Below are 22,690 nucleotides of genomic sequence, written 5' to 3'. Positions count from 1 at the left end.
AGGCAAAAAGATGGAAACAAAGCATTGAGTGCCTCCGCTCAAAATAGCAGAGAAATAACTTTTGAACTTCTTAAGAAGATATTGGGGGCGAGTACATAAACTTCAAGAAATGGCCATTACAACCCTAACCACCTTTCTGGGCAGACTGGATAGATCATTTCAATCTTTACCTTTCATCTACTATGCTAAATGTCAACGCCGAAGAAATTCCTCCAGGGAATTTTTAAAGTGGAAATACGTTCATACCTTCATTTTGACATTCACTGGAATCTGCACATATACTACGTATATTCTCTGTTATAAAATGTCACTCAGGTGGCTTTTCAAAATAATTTAATTTAAAGTATGTGAAGTCAGCAGAATGTGATTGTCAGATAATTAGCCAATATGAGAGAATTCACTTGGCTACAGTTTATAACTGCATGGTTAGTAGTGATGCTTCACTAACTTTTACCACCATCAAATGGTTTATATTTTATAGGTCTTTGTCGAGAGGTCACGTGATGTGGTGACTACCATTGGACATGGAGGAAGCCACTGCTTGCCCCGGGATTTGTAGCATGGAATGTTGCTACTATTTGGGTTTCTGTCAGGTAGTTGTAACCTGGATTGGTCATTATTGAAAGCAGGATACTGGGCTAGATGGACCATTGGTCTGACCAAGAATGACTATTCATATGTTCTTGAATGTGTTTGAGCTGCTCAGAGAGCGTTGCTCCCCCCCTCGGTCTACAACAATCTGGCAAACTTCATAGCAACTCTCACCTTTGAGAAGAGGAACACTTTATGGACAAATATATAACAAAATCATCTGAATCAATGGCAGAAAAGTCCAAGGAAAAAAAAGACAAAGATCACACAAAAGCTATTAAGGACAAGATGGCTGACGAGTGAGGTGTGTGCCAATCGCTATTACCGGCTTCCTAAATTGCTAACATAACAGTGAAAACATTGGAGCCTAGGTTTCACATGTTATCAAAACAATTGCTGAGTTGTGAAGTTTGTTAGTGGACAGCACTCAAAGGACAAGCAAACTGGAGGTTAGAATAGCCAGCATGGAAAATGAGGCCCACACAACATGGACACACCAGACAGGTGCAAGCACAGGCAGAGCGGACTGAAGATCTGGAGAACTGCTCTCACTGTGACAAGTGTGTGGGCATTCCAGAATTGTCGAGTGACTTGGAACATTAGCTTGTGCAAATCTTTTCTCCCATGGAAAGCATGCCTTGGATAACACTCCATACAGCTCACGGACTGGGGCCTAGGAAAGATGGCATAGTGCAGCTTTGTACAAAAATAGAAAAGTTTCACTATTATGTGCAGAAAGTAGAAGTGCTGCGTCAATACAAACAGCAGAAAGAAGAAAGTTGCTATGATTGGGGTCCCGATCCATCTTTTTCAGGACTACTTGGTGCTTTTCTCAGAGAAACAGAGAACATTCACACCAATTTGTACGTCACTGGCTGAAAAGCATATATGCTTCATATTTTTATACCCAACCATCCTCAAAGTATATAACAGTAGCCGCTGGCAAACTTTTGACTCTGCATGACAAGCACAGGATTTTATAAACAAGGTACAAGAGCCACAGGATCAGAACATCTGACCTTATTCGCTGGTGGCCTGAATTATAGATTCTTTGTTGTGAAAGAATTAAACTTGAGTTTGGCTCCACTGGTCTGACACATAAAGCTGTCCTTGATTTCATCAAGGAATTTTACCTCCCTAGCGTGCCCCGATGTTACATTTACCCAGTCAATATCGGGGTAATTGAAATCACCCATTATTATCGTGTTGCCCAGTTTGTTTACATCCCTAATTTTCTTTAACATTTCTGCATCCGTCTGTTCATCCTGGCCAGGCGGACAGTAGTACACTCCTATCACTATCCTTTTCCCTTTTACACATGGAATTTCAATCCACAGTGATTCCAAGTGTTTTGTTTCCTGCATAATTTTCAATCTATTTGATTCAAGGCTCTCGTTAATATACAATGCTACCCTCCACCAATTCGATCCACCCTATCACTACGATATAATTTGTACCCCGGTATGACAGTGTCCCACTGGTTATCCTCCTTCCACCAGGTCTCAAAGATGCCTATTATATCTAATTTTTCATTTAGTGCAATATATTCTCCCATCTTATTTCTTAGGCTCCTGGCATTCGCATATAGACATTTCAAACTATGTTTGTTTGTTCCTATTGACATCATGCTTAGTACTTGACAGTATTAATTTGCAATCTTTTGTCTGATTTTTATTTAAGGACACCTGATCTACTACGGTCTCTTTTGCAACCTCACTATCAGGATACCCTATCTTCCCTGTTTTGGCGATATCTTTGAAAGATACCTTATCCCAAACCATGCACTTCTGAGCGACTGTCGGCCTTCCCCCCCACCCCCACCCCCGTTTCTAGTTTAAAAGGTGCTCTATCTCCTTTTTAAATGCCGATGCCAGCAGCCTGGTCCCACGCTGGTTAAGGTGGAGCCCATCCTTTCGATCAGGTAATTGGACATACTTGTTTATGACCTTGGACTATGTGGGATTGCAAGGCTGGTTTCTGTCAGCATTGCAAACACTATGCTATCCCTAAGTCTTAAGGCATCCCTGTTGGTCAATGGCGCCAAAGCACAATCCTTCTCAATACAATGCTGTAACTGACAGGGGTGCCCTTTTTCTCCTCTCCTGCTTTTACTCTATTTAGAACCTTTATTACATATCGGCGGTGAAAGGAGTGGCAAAACAAGCTCACATTATAAAGGTCCTGGCTTTTGCAGACAATATGGGAAAATTAGGTTCTTACCATGATAATTTTCTTTCCTTTAGTCATAGCAGATGAAACCATTACGTATGGGTTGTATCCATCAACCAGCAGAGGAGATAGAGAGCACTCAACTTTTCACAGTGCCTCATGGCCAGCTAGCTCCACTGCCTCTTCAGTATTTGAAGTTTCCAAAGCAGTATGGCAAACCGCAATGGGAATAACATGAACTTTCCTCACAGCGAACGATGGCCCCTTAACAAGGGCATAAACTCAAAAAAGGAGGGGATGAACTCATCCTCCTGGAGGGAATAAACTCATCCTCTCAAAACATGAACTGGAGGGAATGAACTCATCCTCCTATAACTGTAACAAGAATCCTGAAGACTGTTTTCCGACTCCCCAAGGAAGGAATATAACTTCAGGAAACAAGAACAGCACCTAAAATCAGAATCACTGCAATACAGACAATCATACAGGGAGGGCTCTTCGCTTCATCTGCTATGACTAAAGGAAAGAAAATTATCATGGTAAGAACCTAATTTTCCCTTCCTTGTCATCAAGCAGATGAAGCCATTACGTATGGGATGTAACAAAGCAATCCCTAAATAGGGTGGAAACAAGCCACACCACGCACTAGCACCTGTGCTCCAAAACGTGCATCCCTCCTGGCAGCCACATCCAGCCTGTAATGTCGGGCGAAAGAGAGCTTAGAAGCCCATGTTGCAGCACTGCAAATCTCGAAGAGATAGTGCTCCAGTTTCCACCCAGGAAGAGGAAATGTGCCTTAAAGGATTCAGGCGGAGCCCGGCCAGACAGCAGATATGCTGAAAAGATAGCTTCTTTGAGCCAACGGGCAATAGTGGCTTTAGACGCTGAAGACCCTCTGCGAGGACCTGCAAACAGCACAAAAAGATGATCAGAGGTCCTGAAAGAATTTGTAATTTGCACATACCGCAACAGAGTCCTGCGCACATCCAAAAGGTGCAACTGCCCAAATGAATCTGGAAACTGCTCCTCAACAAAGGAGGGAAGAAAAACAGGCTGGTTTAGGTGAAACGCTGAAACCACCTGAGGCATGAAGGAAGGCACGGTTCAAACCGTTACCCCCGACTCTGAGAATTGCAGAAAAGGGTCTCTACAGGACAGCGCCTGGAGCTCTGACACCCGTCTCGCAGAGATAATGGCCACTAAAAAGACGGCCTTCAGTGTCAAATCTTTCTCTGAAGCACGCCAAAGCGGTTCAAAGGGAGCCCCCTGAAGGGCCTTCAATACTAACCCCAGGTTCCAAGCTGGACAAGATGCCAGCACGGGAGGATGGAGCCTAAGCACCCCTCTCTAAGAAACCGTGCCACATCTGGATGAGCAGCTGACACGCCTTCAACCTTGCCACGCAGGGAGGTCAATGCTGCCACTTGCACCCGCAGGGAATTACAGGCCAAGCCTTTGTGTACACCATCCTGCAAAAAGTCCAGAATCGGCGAGACAGGAGCCCGCAACGGAGAAAGCGTTCTTGAAACACACCAGACTTCAAACTGGCGCCAAATCCTGCCATAAGCCACGGAAGTGGAGTGCTTACGGGCCTGCAGGAGAGTGGAAATTACCTTATTTGAGTAGCCTTTATCTCTCAATTGCGCCCTCTCAATCGCCATGCCATAAGACCAAAGCGGCAGGCGTCCTCCATGGCCACCGGACCCTGTGACAACAGGTGCGGAACCAGAGGTAACGGAAAGGGAGCCTCCAACAGCATCTGTCGGAGGTCCGCATACCAAGGCCTCCTGGACCAATCCGGGGCGATCAGCACCACTTCTCCTGGATGCAGCCGAATCCGCAGGAGCACTCGCCCTATCAAGGGCCACGGAGGAAAGACATACAGCAAGCCCAGGGGCTAGAGTTGAGCCAAGGCATCCAACCCGGCAGAGCGAGGATCCCTCTGTCTGCTGAAGAAGCACGGGACTTTGGCATTGGAACTGGTCGCCATAAGATCCATCACTGGCTTGCCCCATTTGGCACATATCTGCAGGAATACATCGTCTGCTAGTTCCCACTCCGCTGGATCGATCTGATGCCTGCTTAGATAGTCGGCTTGCACGTTGCTCTGACCTGCAATGTGAGCTGCTGACAGGGACTGTAGATGCAGCTCGGCCCAGTGGCAAATTTGTTCGGCCTGCGCGGCTAGAGCTCTGCACTGAGTGCCGCCTTGTCGATTTATGTAGGCCACTGCTGTCATGTTGTCCGACACCACTCAGCCAATCCTTCCAGGGTCACTTGAAAAGCCAGAAGAGCCAGAAACACCGCTTTCAACTCCAGGCGGTTGATAGACCACTCTGACTCGTCGGGCGTCCACAGACCCTGGGCATGCTTCCCCTGGCAATGTGCGCCCCAGCCCTTCAGGCTGGCATCTGTCACCACTAAGCACCAATCGGGGAGCGCCAGCGGCATTCCCCGCCGCAACATGCTGTCCGAGAGCCACCACTCCATACTGAGGCGGGCCGCAGGGAGCCAAGAAATTCTGCACTGATAATCCTGAGATACTGGAGACCATCGTTGAAGTAGAGAATACTGTAGAGGTCTCAGGTGCACTCTCACCCATGGCACCACTTCCAAGGTGGCAGTCATCGATCCCAGCAGCTGGACAATGTCCCAAGCTCGTGGGCGGGGCATCCTCAGGAGCAGACGGACCTGATTCTGAAGCTTGCACCGCCTTTGCTCCGGAAGAAACACATAGCCCGAGGCTGTGTCGAACCTGGCCCCCAAATATTCTAGAGATTGCGAGGGGGTCAGGTAACTTTTGGCCATATTGACGACCCAGTCCAGAGATTGAAGGACTGAGACCACTCTGGCTGTAGCTAGATGACTCTCTTTTTCTGAGTCTGCTCTGATGAGCCAGTCGTCTTGGTACGGGTGAACCCGGATACCTTCTCGCCTGAGCAAAGCAGCTACTACCACCATTACCTTCGAAAAGGTTCGGGAGCTGTGACGAGGCCAAAAGGCAAGGCCTGAAACTGGAAATGTTTTCCCAACACCGCAAACCGCAGAAACGTCTGGTGCGGCGGCCAAATTGGTATGTGCAAGTAAGCTTCTTTCAGGTGCAGAGACGTGAGAAACTCTCCTGGCTGTACCGTCGCAATGATGGAGCGCACGGTTTCCATGTGAAAATGCCGCACTCTTAAGGACTTGTTTAGCTCTTTTAAGTCCAGGATCGGGCGAAAAGACCCGCCTTTTTGTGGCACCACAAAGTAAATGGAGTAGCTGCCTAGACCTTGTTCGGCGGGAGGCACTAGGGTCACAGCCCCTATCTAGCACAGACTGTGCAAAGTCTCCTCTACCGCCGCCCGTTTGGCGGCAGAACAGCATCGGGACTCCACAAACACGTCTCTCACCGGGGCATCGAATTCTATTCGGTATCCGTCTCTGATCAGGTCCAAGACCCACTGATCTGCGGAGATTTTGGCCCACTCCTCGAAAAAGAGGAAAAGTCTTCCTCCGATGACAGGAAACGAGGAGGGGTCAGGCGCACCATCATTGAGAGGGTCGCCCCTGAACTCCAGGCCTTGCGGAACGTTTGTCCGAGCGAAAGGAGTTTCTCTGCTGAAAGCGGGCACGTGAAGTGAACCCAGCAGCACGCCCCGGGTGGTACCTTCTAGCTTCACGGAAGCAAAGGTCTGTAAGAGGAGCGGGCCGCCTGGCCCTTAGAGGAAGGCTTCGGCCTATCTTCAGGCTAGCGCTGAGGTTTCGAATCCCCCAGGCCTTTAGCGACGCGACTTTAATTATTATTATTATTATTTTTAATGCTGTGAGGAAAGCAGAGGCAAAAGAGGTAAATAAAAACACTCCGGAGGCTCAGATAAGTGGGAAAGGCAGGGAAAGGCGAACCAATGTGCCTGCATCCACTGAGTGGGAAAGGACAGGGAAAAGCAAGCTATTATGTCCACATCCACGGGGGCATGGGTAAGGCAGGGAAAGGGCTGACCTATGTGCCTTCAAAGTGAAGCTGCTATAGCCTCTAACACCCCGGCTAACAACTGGCAAGCCAGGAGCCATCCCCAGGCAGATTTTTGATGGAGCTCGAAGAAGCTGCAGCCACCCTGCTTGGGGAGATAGAGAATACTAAAGAGGCAGTGGAGCTAGCTTGGCCATGAGGCACTGTGAAAAGTTGAGTGCTCTCTATCTCCCCCTGCTGGGTGATGGACACAACCCATACGTAATGGATTCATCTGCTTGATGACAAAGAAACTGCTGATTTTAACAGAATCCAAATTGTCCCAGATGACAGCCCTAACACTGATCCAATATTTTGTAAGCTTCTCTGGCTTTAAAATTAATTACCAGAAAGTGAACCTACCAACACAGTTAGCTTGGAGGGGTGCATTTCCCCTGAGCTGGGAATAGGTAGAGTTCAAGAGGGTTGCAAAAAAGGAATTAAGACCTCCAGAAGAGGACCTACCACTCCAAATATGAGAATTCCACTGGATCCATTTGAAATTTAGGGAGAAGGAAGAGCAATACGAGATTGAGACTACAAGAAAGATACTACCTGTTGAAATATTAATTTAGTCGAGACCTGGAACTAAGCACAGGAACCCCAAGAAGCATGTTTGAAACATTGAGGCCCCCAGTTGGGGGGGGGGGGGGCCTATGAGCACCCAAGAATATAGATTCCTCCCACAGCTTAATTTCTCTCAGACTCCATAAGTCTCAAGATCAGAGTAACACCAAAACTAATCCACGACCAAAGGAACCACAAGCGTTTGGTGCAGGAACCTGCCACAATGAATCCATATGAATGAACAAATCTATCAAGGAACCACAGTGTGTTTTGAACCCTAGCTTCCCAGGTTCACAGCCCACTGCTCCCCCATGCCAATCAAATAAAAATAAATGGAGGAAATGCTGAGCTAGCTGCCACTGCCACACTCCAGAAAGAAAAAACAACAGATCAATCAGTAGCTGAAAGATGAGCTAGGATACCCTGCTGTAGTGCATCGCATACACGTTGGAAGAGGAGTAACTTGCTTTAGGCATAATAGAGCACAACTTGTCTTCTCTCTTAGGTATTGTTTTGTGCCGAAGGGACCCACCTCCTGGCATTTTGTTCCCATTTCATGTGCAATAATTTCTTCTTCGTGCATTACCTCAGCTTTCTGCCTGTGTGGAAATTCTCTCTAGTTTTTTCTTTCCCTGAATCTTGCAAGTCTAATGGTAGATATGTAAGCTATTCTTAAAAAAAAAAAAAAAGTGATAACACAGTCTAATTCAAATGTTCTTAAGTTATTTCAGCTATATTAAATTAAAGCCTGGGTCAACAGCAACAAGCTTTTCTTTAAAAGTAATATGGGCTCTACTATATAGAAATAAAGCCTTGCAATTATCAGAAAAGTGTAATCCCAGCTTACTTGCCTATAGAAGCCAGAAGAATTTGTTGAGCGAAATCAGACTACAGCTTTTAGCTATGCATTGCTAAAATCTCTGTACACCAGCTTGTACAAGGCATTATGTGGCACTCCCACAACAGCAAATGTCAGCTTCCCAAACACTAACTCCCTAAAACAGGAACACAGGAAACAGCGCGCATAACGTCCTGCCTCAGCTCCAGCAAGAGATAAACTGTTGAGCAATAACAAAAATATCATCACCATAACAGAGAGCTCCAGCGATTGTGGCCAATGTTGGCGGAAAGAAAGTAAAATGGACACTGCAGCTGTGCCTAAGAAAGAAGAACTCAGCGTGAGGAGTCATTGAAACAGTAAAAAAAAAAAAAAAAAAAGCGCTAAATAAGGATATTGCTGCTAACCATCCATGGGAATTTTGTTTCCTACTTCAGAAAAAAGGTGAGCCCAACAGTTTCAAACACTGAATTGAAATTTAGTTGAGAAAATGCCATATTTTACTGCTGCTGAACAACCACAAACTGTCTACAGAAATCGACACTGAGGAAATTAAAGCAGAAGCTCCCAGTGCCTCAACAGCATACCAAAACTCTCTCAATGCAAAACCTAAAGAAAAGAGGTTGTTAAATCAGAACTGTGACATCCAGCTATTTTCTTTTTTAAATGCACCAGACAGGCATAATTAAGTTAAGCACATACTTACGGTTCTGAAGGCAACTTGTTGCAGAAGGGTGCCTTGGTGGTGGCAGTGGAAAGGGACTCAGACCCGGAATACTGTCCCTCCGGTAACAAAACTCCCAAGTTATAAAACCACCAAAATTGCCCAGAGCAGAGCCCCCTGCTCAACTGGAAACCAGACTCTATCAAGTCCAGTAGCTGGCTTCAGATTACTTTAGTTTATTAATTTATAGTCCACATACTTAACTATGCAGATAACAAAAATCGCATGCAGTCCTAAATCACAAAAACCAGTTCATCTTATACATAAAAATGAACCATTTCTTAACAGACCTTCTACTATTTGACTCATCTGTTCAATATGCTGAAAAGACTTTACAAAGATACATTTATTTTGTGAAGCATTTTAGAGTGTATCTTCAATAATTTTTTTGAATTGAATTGTATCTTTCATATCTGTACTGGTAAATTGTTCCACAAGACTGAGCCTGCTATAGACAAAGTCATTTACCTAGTGTCTTCAAAATGTATCTCTCAATGCTGGAATAGAAAAAAAATTGTAAGTCTAAGTGTTTTGAAAATGAGTCCCTGTAAATCCTATGGGTTTAAAATAGGAAACAGATTTAACAGTGTTTTTATAATTACCTAAAAGATCATTTTTAATTATGATCATATATCTATTGGATTATTTGTACAGTTATATATTTATTCATTGGTATTGAATATTTATTAGTTTTATTTAATGTTTGTTTTACTATAAAGTACTAACAATGGGAAAATTAGGTTCTTACCGTGATAATTTTCTTTCCTTTAGTCATAGCAGATGCAGCCATTACAGATGGGTTGTGTCCATCAACCAGCAGAGGGAGATAGAGAGCACACTTTTTTCAGTGCCTCATACCAGCTTGCTCCACTGCCTCTCTTCAGTAATTGAAGCTTCCAAAGCAGTATGGCAAACCGCAATGGGAATAACATGAGCTTTCCTCACAGCGAACGATGGCCCTACAACAAAGGGCATTAACTCAGAATGGAGGGAATGAAACATCCTCCCGGAGGGCATAAACTCATCCTCCACTGAGACATAACTGGAGGGAATAAACTCATCCTCCAAAACATGAAACTGGAGGGAATTAAGTCATCCTCCTTTAATTGAACAAGAATCCTGAAGACTGTTTTCCGACTTTCTCCCAAGGACGGAATCTCCAGGAAACACGTACAGAACCCGAAATAGATTTACAGCAGATAGCATCAGACAGGGAGGGATCATGGCTGCATCTGCTATGACTAAAGGAAAGAAAATTATCACGGTAAGAACCTAATTTTCCCTTCCTTGTCATCAAGCAGATGCAGCCATTACAGATGGAATGTATCAAAGCAATCCCTAGATAGGGTGGGAACAAGCCACACCACGCGCCAGCACTTGCGCTCCAAAATGTGCGTCCCTCCTGGCAGCCACATCCAGCCTGTAATGTAGGGCAAAAGAGAACTTAGAAGCCCATGTTGCTGCACTACAAATCTCTTGAAGAGAGAGTGCTCCAGTTTCAGCCCAAGAAGAGGAAATTCCTCTAGTGGAATGCACCTTAAAGGCATCAGGCGGAGGCTGGCCGGCAAGCAAATAAGCTGAAAAGATAGATTCTTTAAGCCAGCGGGCAATAGTGGCATTAGACGCTGGAGACCCTCTGCGAGGACCTGATAGCAAAACAAACAGATGATCAGAGGTCCTGAAAGAGTTAGTAACTCGCAGATACTGCAGCAGAGTCCTGCGCACGTCCAACAGGTGCAATTGCCCAAAAGATTCTGGAAACTCCTCCTCGACAAAGGAGGGCAAGAAAATAGGTTGGTTTAGGTGAAACGCTGAAACCACCTTAGGCAAGAAGGAAGGCACAGTCCGAACCGTGACCCTGGACTCTGAAAACTGCAGAAAAGGGTCTCTATAGGACAGCGCCTGGAGCTCTGACACCCGTCTCGCCGAAGTAATGGCCACTAACAAGACGGCCTTCAGTGTCAAATCTTTCTCTGAAGCACGCTGAAGCAGTTCAAAGGGAGCACCCTGAAGGGCCTTCAGCACTAGCCCCAGGTTCCAAGCTGGACAAGGTGCACGCACGGGAGGACGGAGCCGAAGCACCCCTCTAAGAAACCGTGCCACATCCGGATGAGCAGCTAAAGACACGCCTTCAACCTTGCCACGCAGAGAGGCCAACGCTGCCACTTGCACCCGCAGGGAATTATAGGCCAAGCCTTTTTGTACACCATCCTGCAAAAAGTCCAGAATCGGCGAGACAGGAGCCCGCAGGGGTGTGATCTCTCTGGAAGCACACCAGACTTCAAACTGGCGCCAAATCCTGGCATAAGCCACGGAAGTGGAACGCTTGCGGGCTTGCAGGAGAATGGTAATTACTTTATTGGAATAGCCTCTGCCTCTCAATTGCGCCCTCTCAATCGCCAGGCCATAAGACCAAAACAGCCGGCGTCCACCAGGAACAAGCCACACCACGTGCCAGAACTTGCGCTCCAAACGCCAAAATTGCCCCGATCGCGGGCCCACCCCGGAGGAGTCAGAAAACACTCTTACCTCACTGGACCGAGTATCACAGCTCCGGTCCCACAGAAAAAGGCAAGGAAAATCCTCTGTTCCTTTTTTTTTTTTTTTTAACGCTGTGAGGAAAGCAGAGGTAAATAGAATTCCGGAGGCTCAGGTGAGTGGGAAAGGCAGGGAAAGGGCGAACCTATGTGCCTGCATCCACTGTTGGTGGGGAAGGACAGGGAAAGCTAAACAATGTGTCCACATCCACGGAGGTATGGGTAAGGCAGGGAAAGGGCGAACCTATGTGCCTTTAAAGTGAAGCTGCTATAGCCTCCAACACCCTCTGCTAACAACTGGCAAAAGCACAGGAGCAACCTCCAGGCAGATTTTAGATGGAGCTCGAAGTAGCTGCAGCCACTCTGCTAGGGGAGATAGAGAATACTGAAGAGAGGCAGTGGAGCAAGCTGGTATGAGGCACTGAAAAAAGTGTGCTCTCTATCTCCCTCTGCTGGTTGATGGGCACAACCCATCTGTAATGGCTGCATCTGCTTGATGACAAGGAATATATATCTATTTGAAGAATTTGTGATTATATGTGTGTTTGTATAATTATATAATATTTATTGGTAGTGTATATTTTATCTAATGTTATATTTGTAGTCATCAAATGCACTTTTAAGTAGCCTTTCTATGATCACCATTCACTGAATCTTCAATTGCCAAAAGGGTTTTTGACATATTTGGGAACTTTTCATATATTTGGTAAGAGATTCGCATTCTAATGACATCAATGACATCACTGGAACACATAAAACTAATGGAATGAATTAATTTTAACTCTGTTTTGTGTGGTTTTTAACATTCCAATAGTGTTTTAGATTTAAAAATTTAGTGATTTGAGGTGGCCATTGGGTATACTACCTAGTAATAAACTCGTTTTGTTAAAATGTTTTGAACCAAAAGATCATTTTTTTAATCCCATCATGAAGTTTGGAAGGCTTTTATTTTTAAATATTTTTCACGATTATAGATGGAAAGTGTTTTTAGAATTTTTTGAGACCAGTTTTGTTGGTACAGTAACACTGGCGTTTGATTTTAAAGAAAAATAAGTTTTGCACACTTCTGAGCTTTGCCTCTTGAAGGTGGGTATAAAGCTGTTAACAGGAAAGAGTATGGCAGATTCATTGCTTTTCAGCCTGGATAGAGAAAATGCTGTCTGTTTGAAGAGAAATGTTGCTTGTAAGTAACCCATGGCTGCTTCTGGATCCTTACTGATTTTTGTGAAATTGTTTCTTTAACCCTGTTTTGTGCTATTACCTTTGTGATTTTAGGTTGTTGGGATATCATTTTTTTTTAATTATTAGGGGTAAGCTCCTTTGAGCAGAGACTGTCCTTTTTTGTTAAACTGTACAGCGCTGCGTAACCCTAGTAGCGCTCTAGAAATGTTAAGTAGTAGTAGTAAGTTTGTCAGTATTCCCTTTTAGGCACATGTCCTTTCAGGTACTTTTTAGTTATATTTGTTTCTGGCACAGAGCACTGTGTTTTAAAGCATACAATCATCAATGCACTAAACACTGACTGAATCTTATTGTATGATAAGTTAATATCACCAACGCATAGTGTAAAATATATAAATTGATGATCACTGAGGCATGAATTTTTTTATGGCTGATATTTATCCATCTTATTTTCCCCATGCACCAGTTTGTATGTCTTTTAGGGCCCTGTTTATTACTAAGGTGCGCTAGCGCTTTAAGCAAGTGCTAGTAAACAGGGCCCTTAGTGTAATTTAAAATTTTTATATTTTTAATTTTGTAATTATTACAATTTTTGTACTTATTTTTACCCCGAGTCAGCCTGTGGGCGAAACGTGCCCATGTTGGGTAATTGTTCCACTAAATTACTTCTCTTTTTATTAATCATCTGCTTTGTATGTTTTTTTTTGTTTTATCTGTGAGCAAATATTTGCCTCTTTTTGTGTATTTCAGTCTTGTATAAAGGGCTAACAGTTGTTCTGAAGGATTAGGTGATGTGTTAATTTCAAATAATAGTCCTTTCTTGCTATGGTTAATTGTGATGCATATTTTCATTGGATCTTATGGTACTGAAGATATTCTAAGGTCCTATATTTCACCCATCTCTTGCTGATTTCCATACTTGTCTTTTCAGCATATACAATCCTTGATGGTACCAAGGTTGCTTTTGTCTTGTAGAAGGTTGGAAAAAAAAACCAAAACTTAGAGGCTATCTGATCAAGATAGTTAGCCAGAGAGCTATTCCAGGCCTCTACTTGAGCTGTTAAGGATAATTTGGAAAAATCAGTCTGGAATAAATTTGACAGAGCCTAGCGCCACCGGTTCAACAAGGGACAATTGTCCGTACCAGTGGTATGCTTCAGCATTATCCACAATGCTCACTGCTATCACCAGCCCCAACTAGAAATGTTCAAGTCTGCTCTTCCCCACCCAACAGTCATTACCTTTCTTTGCATCATTTTCAGCAATTATGAATGATATACACGGTTTTTGGGGAAAAAACAGGACCCCCGAACATTTTTCCAAATAACTCAAAAACAAAGGTACTATTAAAAAATTATTATTATTATTATTGACAGGTGTTACTGCAAGATACTGTAAAAACTGGATGATTCCTGTTTAAAAAATCATTCAGGAAGTAACTATTTTAGCAAAATGGCATTTAGTCAGTGGGGTCAAAGACTTAGTGAATGTGTCAAGGTTGAAGCAGGACATTCTGAACACAAATTATGAATTAATTAAGGAAAAACCACCATTATATAATGTATTTTCTAAGGTAATACTAAATTTAAAGAATTGCAAAGTATTTTGAATCTACATAAGGAGTCCCATTTTTTCCAGACACCATGTATAATGGAGTTTTTTTTTTGCTCAGCCATGAACTGTAGAGTTCAGTGTATCACAATGGAAGAACAATTGAGAACCACTGGCCTAGACCAATATCCTACTTTGGGAGGCCAGCTTGATTGCATCTGGAATCTGTTTCTCCATAAACTTCTCCAATAAGCATAATTTATGTCTTATCCATGTTCAAAGCTAACTTATTATCCGTTAACCATTTTGCTGTAACAGCAAAATTTGATTGCATGCGTACAACTGCATCTTTCACAGATGAATCAAAGGGGAAAAAGAATTGGATATCATCTGCACATATTTTATAGTGAACATTCAGAAAATTCAAACAAAGATATTAAATAAAACTGGAGATAGTGATGAGCCCTGTGGCATTCCACTCCCTCTTTTCTGAAAATTGGTCTCCAATTCACATCTCTAGCTTTCATTACGCAAAAAACAAGGCAAACCATGTAAGGACAGACCCTGTAATACCACAAGCTTTAAGTTTATCTATCAAGATAGCATAGCTCACTGTATCAAAAGCTGCTGACAGATCTAACATAACAAGAAAGCAAAACAAGTGATCCAGACCCAGTCTTATAACATCCAATATCGATGTAAGCAATGATTGTGTACTATGGGCCTTACGGAACCCATACCGAAAGGGTCTAAAATCTTTGTTTCCTCTAAATAACTTTACAGTTTTAAAACTGTTTCTCCAAAATCTTCACCATCACAGGCAAGGAAAAAACTGGTCTGAAATTATTCAACTACAGATGGATCCAGAGGCCTTTTTAAAATAATGGTCGACCTGTGGCAACTTTCAACGCTTCCAGAACTTACTCCTTAGCTAATGAAACATTTAACACTGCAGCTTTAAGCACTACCAAAGATCACCTGAAGAGTTAGCAGGTTTAAGAGCTTTAACAATAGACCAAATTTAAGAATCCTGTGGTAATTCTAAAGAAGACCAACTACTGTCATCCACTGTCAACAGTATCCCCTCTGGGATAGTGTAAAGCTGAAAACTGTACCTAATTTCTCTCCAACTTTGCAAAAAAAAAAAAAAAATCTCCAAATTGGTCAAGTGTTATAGAATTGAAATTATCATTCAAATGTACTTCCTGAATAAGAGACTTAGCAACACTACACAATTCTTTAGGTCACCTCACAATTTTTCCCTTGATAGTACAAACCTCTTATTTGAGTCATGGATGCCATATATTCCTCAAGTTTCAAATGAAACACCAGTTTAATGTCATTATTTTAAATTTTTTCCAACTTCTCTCAATTTTCCTTAATTCTATGTGAACCTTTCGCCCATGGTCTATGATCAACCCCTTCTTTCATAACACTTTCTTTCTGTGGAGGAGTAGCCTAGTGGTTAGTGCAGTGGACTTTGATCCTGGGGAACTGAGTTGGATTCCCACTGCAGCTCCTTGTGACTCTGGGCAAATCACTTAACCCTCCATTGCCCCTGGTACAAAATAAGTACATGAATATATGTAAACCGCTTTGAATGTAGTTGCAAAAACCTCAGAAAGGAGGTATATCAAGTCCCATTTCCCCTTCCCTTCAAAGGAGCAATCTCATCCAGTGTTCAATCTAATATTTTATTCAAAATGCACTTGTATCAGCTTCAACAGAAGTTAAACAATGCTGTGTCAATTATAGATCTAACCCTTCTAACAGATGAACCCTTTATATTTTTCAAAGAATAAAATTTAACCACAGAATGATTAGACTATGGTGCTGCAATTTCACAATCCATGATCCAATCAACCACTACAAAAATCAAATCTAAAACATTGCCTGCATTATGGAGTAGCTGACTTAATTTGGGTCAAAGACAGTAATAGCCTCATTAAAAACATTGGTTTTTTTTTTTAATTGACAGAATCGGGCTTAAAACTGTAAATTAAAATCACTTTAGAAAAACACCTTTGAAAAATCCAAGGGAAGTTGCATAAGAGATTCTAACAATAAAACACATCCTACCTTAAGATCTAACTTCCTAGATCCCAAGTCTGCCCAAGGAGCACCCTAAGGAGCTCCTCAGTCATGGTCCTTTGCCAGCACACGGTCCCTTGGAAGCACAATTGGTTTCCCATTGAAGTAGCTGCACCAACGGATGCCACCTAAGGAGGTGTGCCAAAGGTGGAATCCAGCAACAGATGTCCAGATGACAAAGCACAGAGTGCCACATGACAAAGGAAGACTGGAATCAGCAGAAGACAGCAGTCGGGATGGGGGGGGGGCGTGACAAGATGGCGATCTAACACACACGCTAACGCTCGTGCTGCTTTTGGATGCTTGTTTGCTGAAACCATTGTTTCCTGAGATGCCACACACGAAAAGAAAGGGGGTAACGAAAGGCTATCTGCCGGCAGCCAGAACCTCCTCTCCAGTGCAGCAAACGTTAGAGCGCTACGTGGTGACTCAGCCTTGTGCGACCGGAGGAGCGGGACCCGCATTGGACGCCGACACGGAAGTATTGGCGATTCAGGGCCTAGATACCACGCGGTCGCCCCCGGGTATTATTTCACCTCCATGTCCTGCCAAATCAAGGGGAGAGCAAGGAGGGTTAGACGAGACGGAAGGCGCCAACGGAAACCCTCAGCCTGGCAGTGCATCCCTTGATTTTGGTAAGGAGAAAAACGTGGAAGAAGCTTCGCCTAGGGAAATAACTTTGGTTTCGATATGGAAGGTCCTTCAAGATTTAAAAAGTACTGTCGATAAATCTGCACAAGAGACCACTTCAATAGTTAACCAGATGACTTCATTAACGGATTCCTTGGAAAAGGTACGCTCTGAGACTTTGGAAAAAATTTCATTGAATCAGGAGCAGATTAAATCGGTAAAAAATGCAACAGACTCTTTGGTAAAAGATAAACTTCTGATTCATAAAAAAATAGAAAACTTAGAAAATTACAATAGAAGACTCACTTTGAGGTTACTGAATTTCCCAATAGTTCCAGGAATAATAGCAATAGATTTATTTAAAAAATACCTAATGGAGAATCTAGGTATATCTCCACAAGCTATTCCTCCTTGCAATAAAGTTTATTACTTGCCGTTACCTAAAAAAAAAGAGCTTCCTGGACGAGTGGGAAATGAAATAGATCTTCAAAATTTAACAGCAATTCTAGAAGAATCGATTACTGAGGTGGAGACACGCGGAACATTAATTGTTTCCTTAATATTTGACCAAGATCTCAGTTCCTTGATGAGACTTTATTTTAAGAACTCAATGAAACCATTTTATGGTAAAAAGATATGGATTTACCCTGATGTTACTAGAGCTACACAGGAGAGGAGAAGGCAGTTTTTGTTATTGCGGGACAAAGTGAGAGAGATGGGTGCAACATTTTTGTTAGCCTATCCTTGTAAATGTGTGGTAAAATATTTGGGAAATAAGTATATTTTCTATGATTCTAATCAATTGCAGATTTTTGTAGATAGGAAAAGCTTAAATAAGGAATAATGCTATAAAGATATAACAAGGTAATAACAGACGTTAAGCCACTATAATGGATATTTCTGTCCTCTCTTTGAGGATTTTCCTTTTGTTTTATTATATCTAAACACTCCCCCCTTCTTTCTACATATATTGTGGTCTAAGGAAGTGTAATATTGTTACCTTTGGAGCCGAATTAGGTTCAAGAATGCTTTATGTTAATTTCTTTCTGTGTTTCAACATGTATGATTTGTTTGTCAACCTGTATAAATGATTAAACTTAATAAAAAAAAAAAAAAAAAAAGAAGACAGCAGTCAACACAAACTTCAACAGGTCAGACAGATGGAAATGTCCTCTGGCGTCGGTATCCCACTGAAGCAGCCATACCAGCAATATGACATCACCCAAGGGGGTGTGGCCAGATGAAGAATTCAAAAATACTAGGACTAGGGGGCATTCGATGTAGCTACAAAGTAGTAAATTTAAAACAAATCGGAGAAAGGTTTTCTTCACTCAACATGTAATTAAACTCTGGAATTCATTGCCAGAGAATGTGGTAAGGGCGGTTAGCTTAGCAGGGTTTAAAAAAGGGTTGGATGGCTTCCTAAAGGAAAAGTCCATAGACCATTATTAAAATAAACTTGTGGAAACGGCACTGCTTATTTCTGTGATAAGCAGCATAAAATGTTTTGTACTTTTTTGGGATCTTGCCAGGTATTTGTGATCTGGATTGACCACTGTTGGAAACAGGATGCTGGCCTTGATGGACCTTTGGTCTGTCCCAGTATGGCAATACTTATGTACCTATCACTTTTGGTACCACCTCAAAACTGCTCAATTGTCTATCAGCTTCTTAGGTTGGACAAGATCAAAAACTTTGCAGAAATTTCCATATACATCACACTCAGCACCTACATCAGATTCAACTCCTGGGCAGCCAAAGGAAATCAGATTCAACTAACAATTTCCTCCTAGTTAAACTGTCATATTGCATCAGATCCCACCACATGCTTGAGATCTTTCCTTCAATAAAGTCTTTATAAAATTTTCTTGCCACCAAAGTTATAATTAGCCTATAATCTCCAGCCTTTCTCCCCATTAATACTATTATAAAGAGAGACAACATTCTTCTCCAGTCATGTAGAATTACTCTCAACTTCAAGGATCTATTGAACACCATTAGCAGACTTGCCAAAACCTCTCTCACCTCCCTTAATATCCTAAGATGTACTCCATTTGGCTATAATACTTTGCCTACCTTGTTTCTGATTCTACCCAACCTTTTCTTCAAGAAATGGTGACAAATTTACCCCACTACCACAGTTAGACTGCTATTTCCAATCCCTTCTTCAGAGAATATTATTCGAACGTATTTAACATTTATGATTTCTCTTTGACTCCCTCCCCACCCATTTTTCCTTTTCTCTTCAGTCTTAAAATTCCTCTATTGCCCTTTCTTTCACCTAATAAATACAAAAGGTCTTCTCCATCTCCTTTAAAGTCTAATTTCAGTGTGTTTATCCAACATGAATTTAAAGAAAGAAATAATATTCCTTGGAAGTATTTTGTCCTTTGTGCATTTTGTTTGCTGACTTACACATTGTGAAATATATTCTCTGGCTTCCTGTGGAAGATCAAATATGAAAGACTGAAGCAACAGTATGGTTTCTGTTGTGAGGCTAACATAGTAAAATACACAGCTTATATCGTAAGGAAAAAGAACATAAATCAACATGACCTAAATGTGGTCAGGCTACCCTCCTAGTTGTAGTACCAATGAAATGGAGACTTACTTCTACACCGTTGCTGGATATACACAGTTCTATATAAATATATATGAGAGACAAATCCTGTTCTATGGTGCTTAACAACTTAATAGAGAAAAAAATATCAAGAAAGGTTTCAGGAGATGTATTAGAGTGATCATCAGAAAAATATTTAGAAGCCAAATATTTTTCTGATGATCACTGTAATACACCTCCTGAAACCTTTCATATATACATATACATATATATACATACGTGTATATATATACACACACACACACACACAAATTAGGTAAATCTCTTTCACACTTTATTTCCAAGATTTTGCCTCTTGTAGCCACGGCAACAACTCCTCTACCCTGCCCAGGCGTCCAAACGCAGCAATGGTTCTTCTGCCTGAGAAAAATTCTGCATCTGTCCTGAGCAACCCAGATGACCCGGTGCCCATAATTTTTCCAGACCTGGTGATCCAAATCAGGGACAGCTAGGGTTTAAGATTCATAAAAAGCTACCTCAAACAGTGAGACCTTGGAAAACCAAGAAATGTAGTCTACTGGTATCTCCAGAAGTACTTGTGAAAGGTGTCAGACTGACTGCACCCAGAACTGAAGTTCTTAATTTAATCACATGATGTGTAATAGTATGACCAGTGACAGTACAAGCTTCCCCTCAATAGTGCTCACAAGCAACTAATAGGTTGGAATGCTTTCAGGATCTCTTTCTAACTTTTCACCACTCCCGAAACAAATGCCAACTACAAACAGGTTTTAGAGGCAGGAATCCATCCATTACAATATGGACAAAAGTAGTGAAAACCTCTAAGAGTCACTAGTGATTTTTAACTGGCAACAGCCTGGTATATTACTGAGCTGAAGTGGATGTGATCTGGTAAACAGTGCCAATCCACTCGACTTCAAATCTCTCTTCCTATTAATTTGTATGATTTGAGAAATGTAATAAATCTCAAGTAGTTGGCATTCAAATGAACTGTCTACTTTTGAAACTCCACAGACTAGCTTGTCTCTTGAAAAGCATAATGAGGGGACACACTAAAGCTAGCAAAATCAATCACTTTGGAACATCAGCTTTGCACATTCAATACATAGAGTACTAACCTTGGTTTGTGAGTAGCATCTTTTGAAGCAAACCAGCTGCTGGCCTTACTCCTCTCCTCAGGATTTGAAACAACTTGTGAGGAAGCACTGTGTGTTTGAGAAAGTCCCATCTTCTCTCCTAAGCTCTTAGTACCAGAATCACCTTTTCCACTACCATGGTGGAAGAGGCTCATCTTGGACCTCTTATCTTCCCTTTTTGTATCTTCTTGAGGTTTCTCTTTAGACTCCCCTGAAAAGATCATTGGCATTGCAATTTGAACTGGCTTAGCTTCCAAACGGTTGTCCATAGCTTTAGATTCATTTTCATGCTTCTTGAAGACTCCAATGTTGGTTGACACCTTGGTATCCTCCTGTCCTGCGATACTGGGAGGAGTCCTACTTATGTTTTCTGTGCTGTCCTGTCTCCATTTGGTGATTTCTGGCTGTGCAGGAATGGATTCAGTGTGGGCATGCTCCTCAGAATTTTTTGTGATATTCTGTAAAGATCTAGACACTGGTGAAGACTTTTCTAGTACATTCAATATAGATCTTGGTGCGGGTTCTTCAGCATAAACATGACTTCCATTGATGCACAGTGAGGATTTTGATATAGGGTTGCTCTTTGGTTTTAAGCTAGAAATGGCTTTAGGTTGAGGTAAGGCATTAACCTGACTTGCCTCATCACTGAAGGCTCTCTTGTGAGTCAGTCGTGGTGAGGCCTCATTCTTAGCTACAAGAGAGAAATTGTTACAGTGAAGGATAGACATTTACTATAAAACAAAACAACCTAAAACTACCAAAATGGAAAATTAAGTAAACAGTAAATGGCTTTAATGGGTTTTTTTATACTTCAGTTTGAAGGGGCAGATGGGAGGGGAAAGGGCTTTTAACAAGCCAACAGAAATGATCTTACTTCACACTATCATGTGGAGACCTGAAGCAGAAATGCAATAACCTCCATTTGCAGCTAACTGGTGCTCTACTCATTTTGTGTAGACATTTTCTTCATAACCAAGTCAATCAGCACCAATTTTACCAACAATAGATATGGGATGAAAGTTAATAAAGATCTGTGTGTGGAAAATTTCTGAATTATTTAGCAGTACATATTTTGATTTTAAGCGAGGTTTTCATTTTTTAAACTAGTGACACCAACATCTGTTAAAAATTTGAAATGTGCTAGATTGCTAGCATGTCTCTTCTTGTAGAGAGATATATTGCCACAAGAACTCAGTTTAACTAAAGGGATCTTATTTTAATACAGGGGTTCTCAACCCAATGCTAGGGACACACAAAGCCAGTCTGGTTTTCAAGACAGCCACAATGAATATGCATGAGATATTTACTTGCAATACCCTCCACTGTATGCAAACCTCTCTCCTACACACTCATTGTGGATATCATGAAGGCTAGGTATTGTCCTGAGGACAGGGTAAGACCTCTATTTTTTAAAAAAATAAATAGTTTTAGGCTCATATTCTTGGAACATTTGGTATTCATCCGCAGTCTGAGGGATGCTAGTAGATCAGGTTTTCAGGATGGGAAAATTAGGTTCTTACCATGATAATTTTCTTTCCTTTAGTCATAGCAGATGAAGCCATTACGTATGGGTTGTGTCCATCAACCAGCAGGGGGAGATAGAGAGCACTCAACTTTTCACAGTGCCTCATGGCCAGCTAGCTCCACTGCCTCTTCAGTATTTGAAGCTTCCAAAGCAGTATGGCAAACCACAATGGGAATAACATGAACTTTCCTCACAGCGAACGATGGCCCCTTAACAAGGGCATAAACTCAAAAAAAGGAGGGAATGAACTCATCCTCCTGGAAGGAATAAACTCGTCCTCCACTTTGTATAAACGGAGGGAATACTTGCATCCTCCTGGAGGGAATAAACTCATCCTCCCAAAACATGAACTGGAGGGAATGAACTCATCCTCCTATAACAAGAATCCTGAAGACTGTTTTCTGACTTCCCAAGGAAGGAATATAACTTCAGGAAACAAGAACAGCACCTAAAATCAGAATCACTGCAATACAGACAATCATACAGGGAGTGCTCTTCGCTTCATCTGGTATGACTAAAGGAAAGAAAATTATCATGGTAAGAACCTAATTTTCCCTTCCTTGTCATCAAGCAGATG

The 22,690-nt window shown here is 42.1% G+C and overlaps 1 protein-coding gene across 1 annotated transcript in view; it reads right to left on the bottom strand.

Annotated features, from left to right (window-relative positions):
- Positions 1-22,690, bottom strand: part of RAB11FIP5 (RAB11 family interacting protein 5) — a 293,008-nt gene that overhangs the window by 102,272 nt on the left and 168,046 nt on the right. Inside the window, exon 3 of the mRNA XM_030190956.1 lies at positions 20,571-21,279. Within this exon, the coding sequence (XP_030046816.1) occupies positions 20,571-21,279 (709 nt within the window). The remainder of the gene's footprint in view (positions 1-20,570; positions 21,280-22,690) is intronic.

This window comes from Microcaecilia unicolor, chromosome 2 (assembly GCF_901765095.1).
Source record: "Microcaecilia unicolor chromosome 2, aMicUni1.1, whole genome shotgun sequence".
NCBI classification, from domain to species: Eukaryota; Metazoa; Chordata; class Amphibia; order Gymnophiona; family Siphonopidae; genus Microcaecilia; species Microcaecilia unicolor.
Note: the sequence above shows the minus strand (reverse complement) of the source record. Positions and strands in the feature narration are given on the sequence as shown.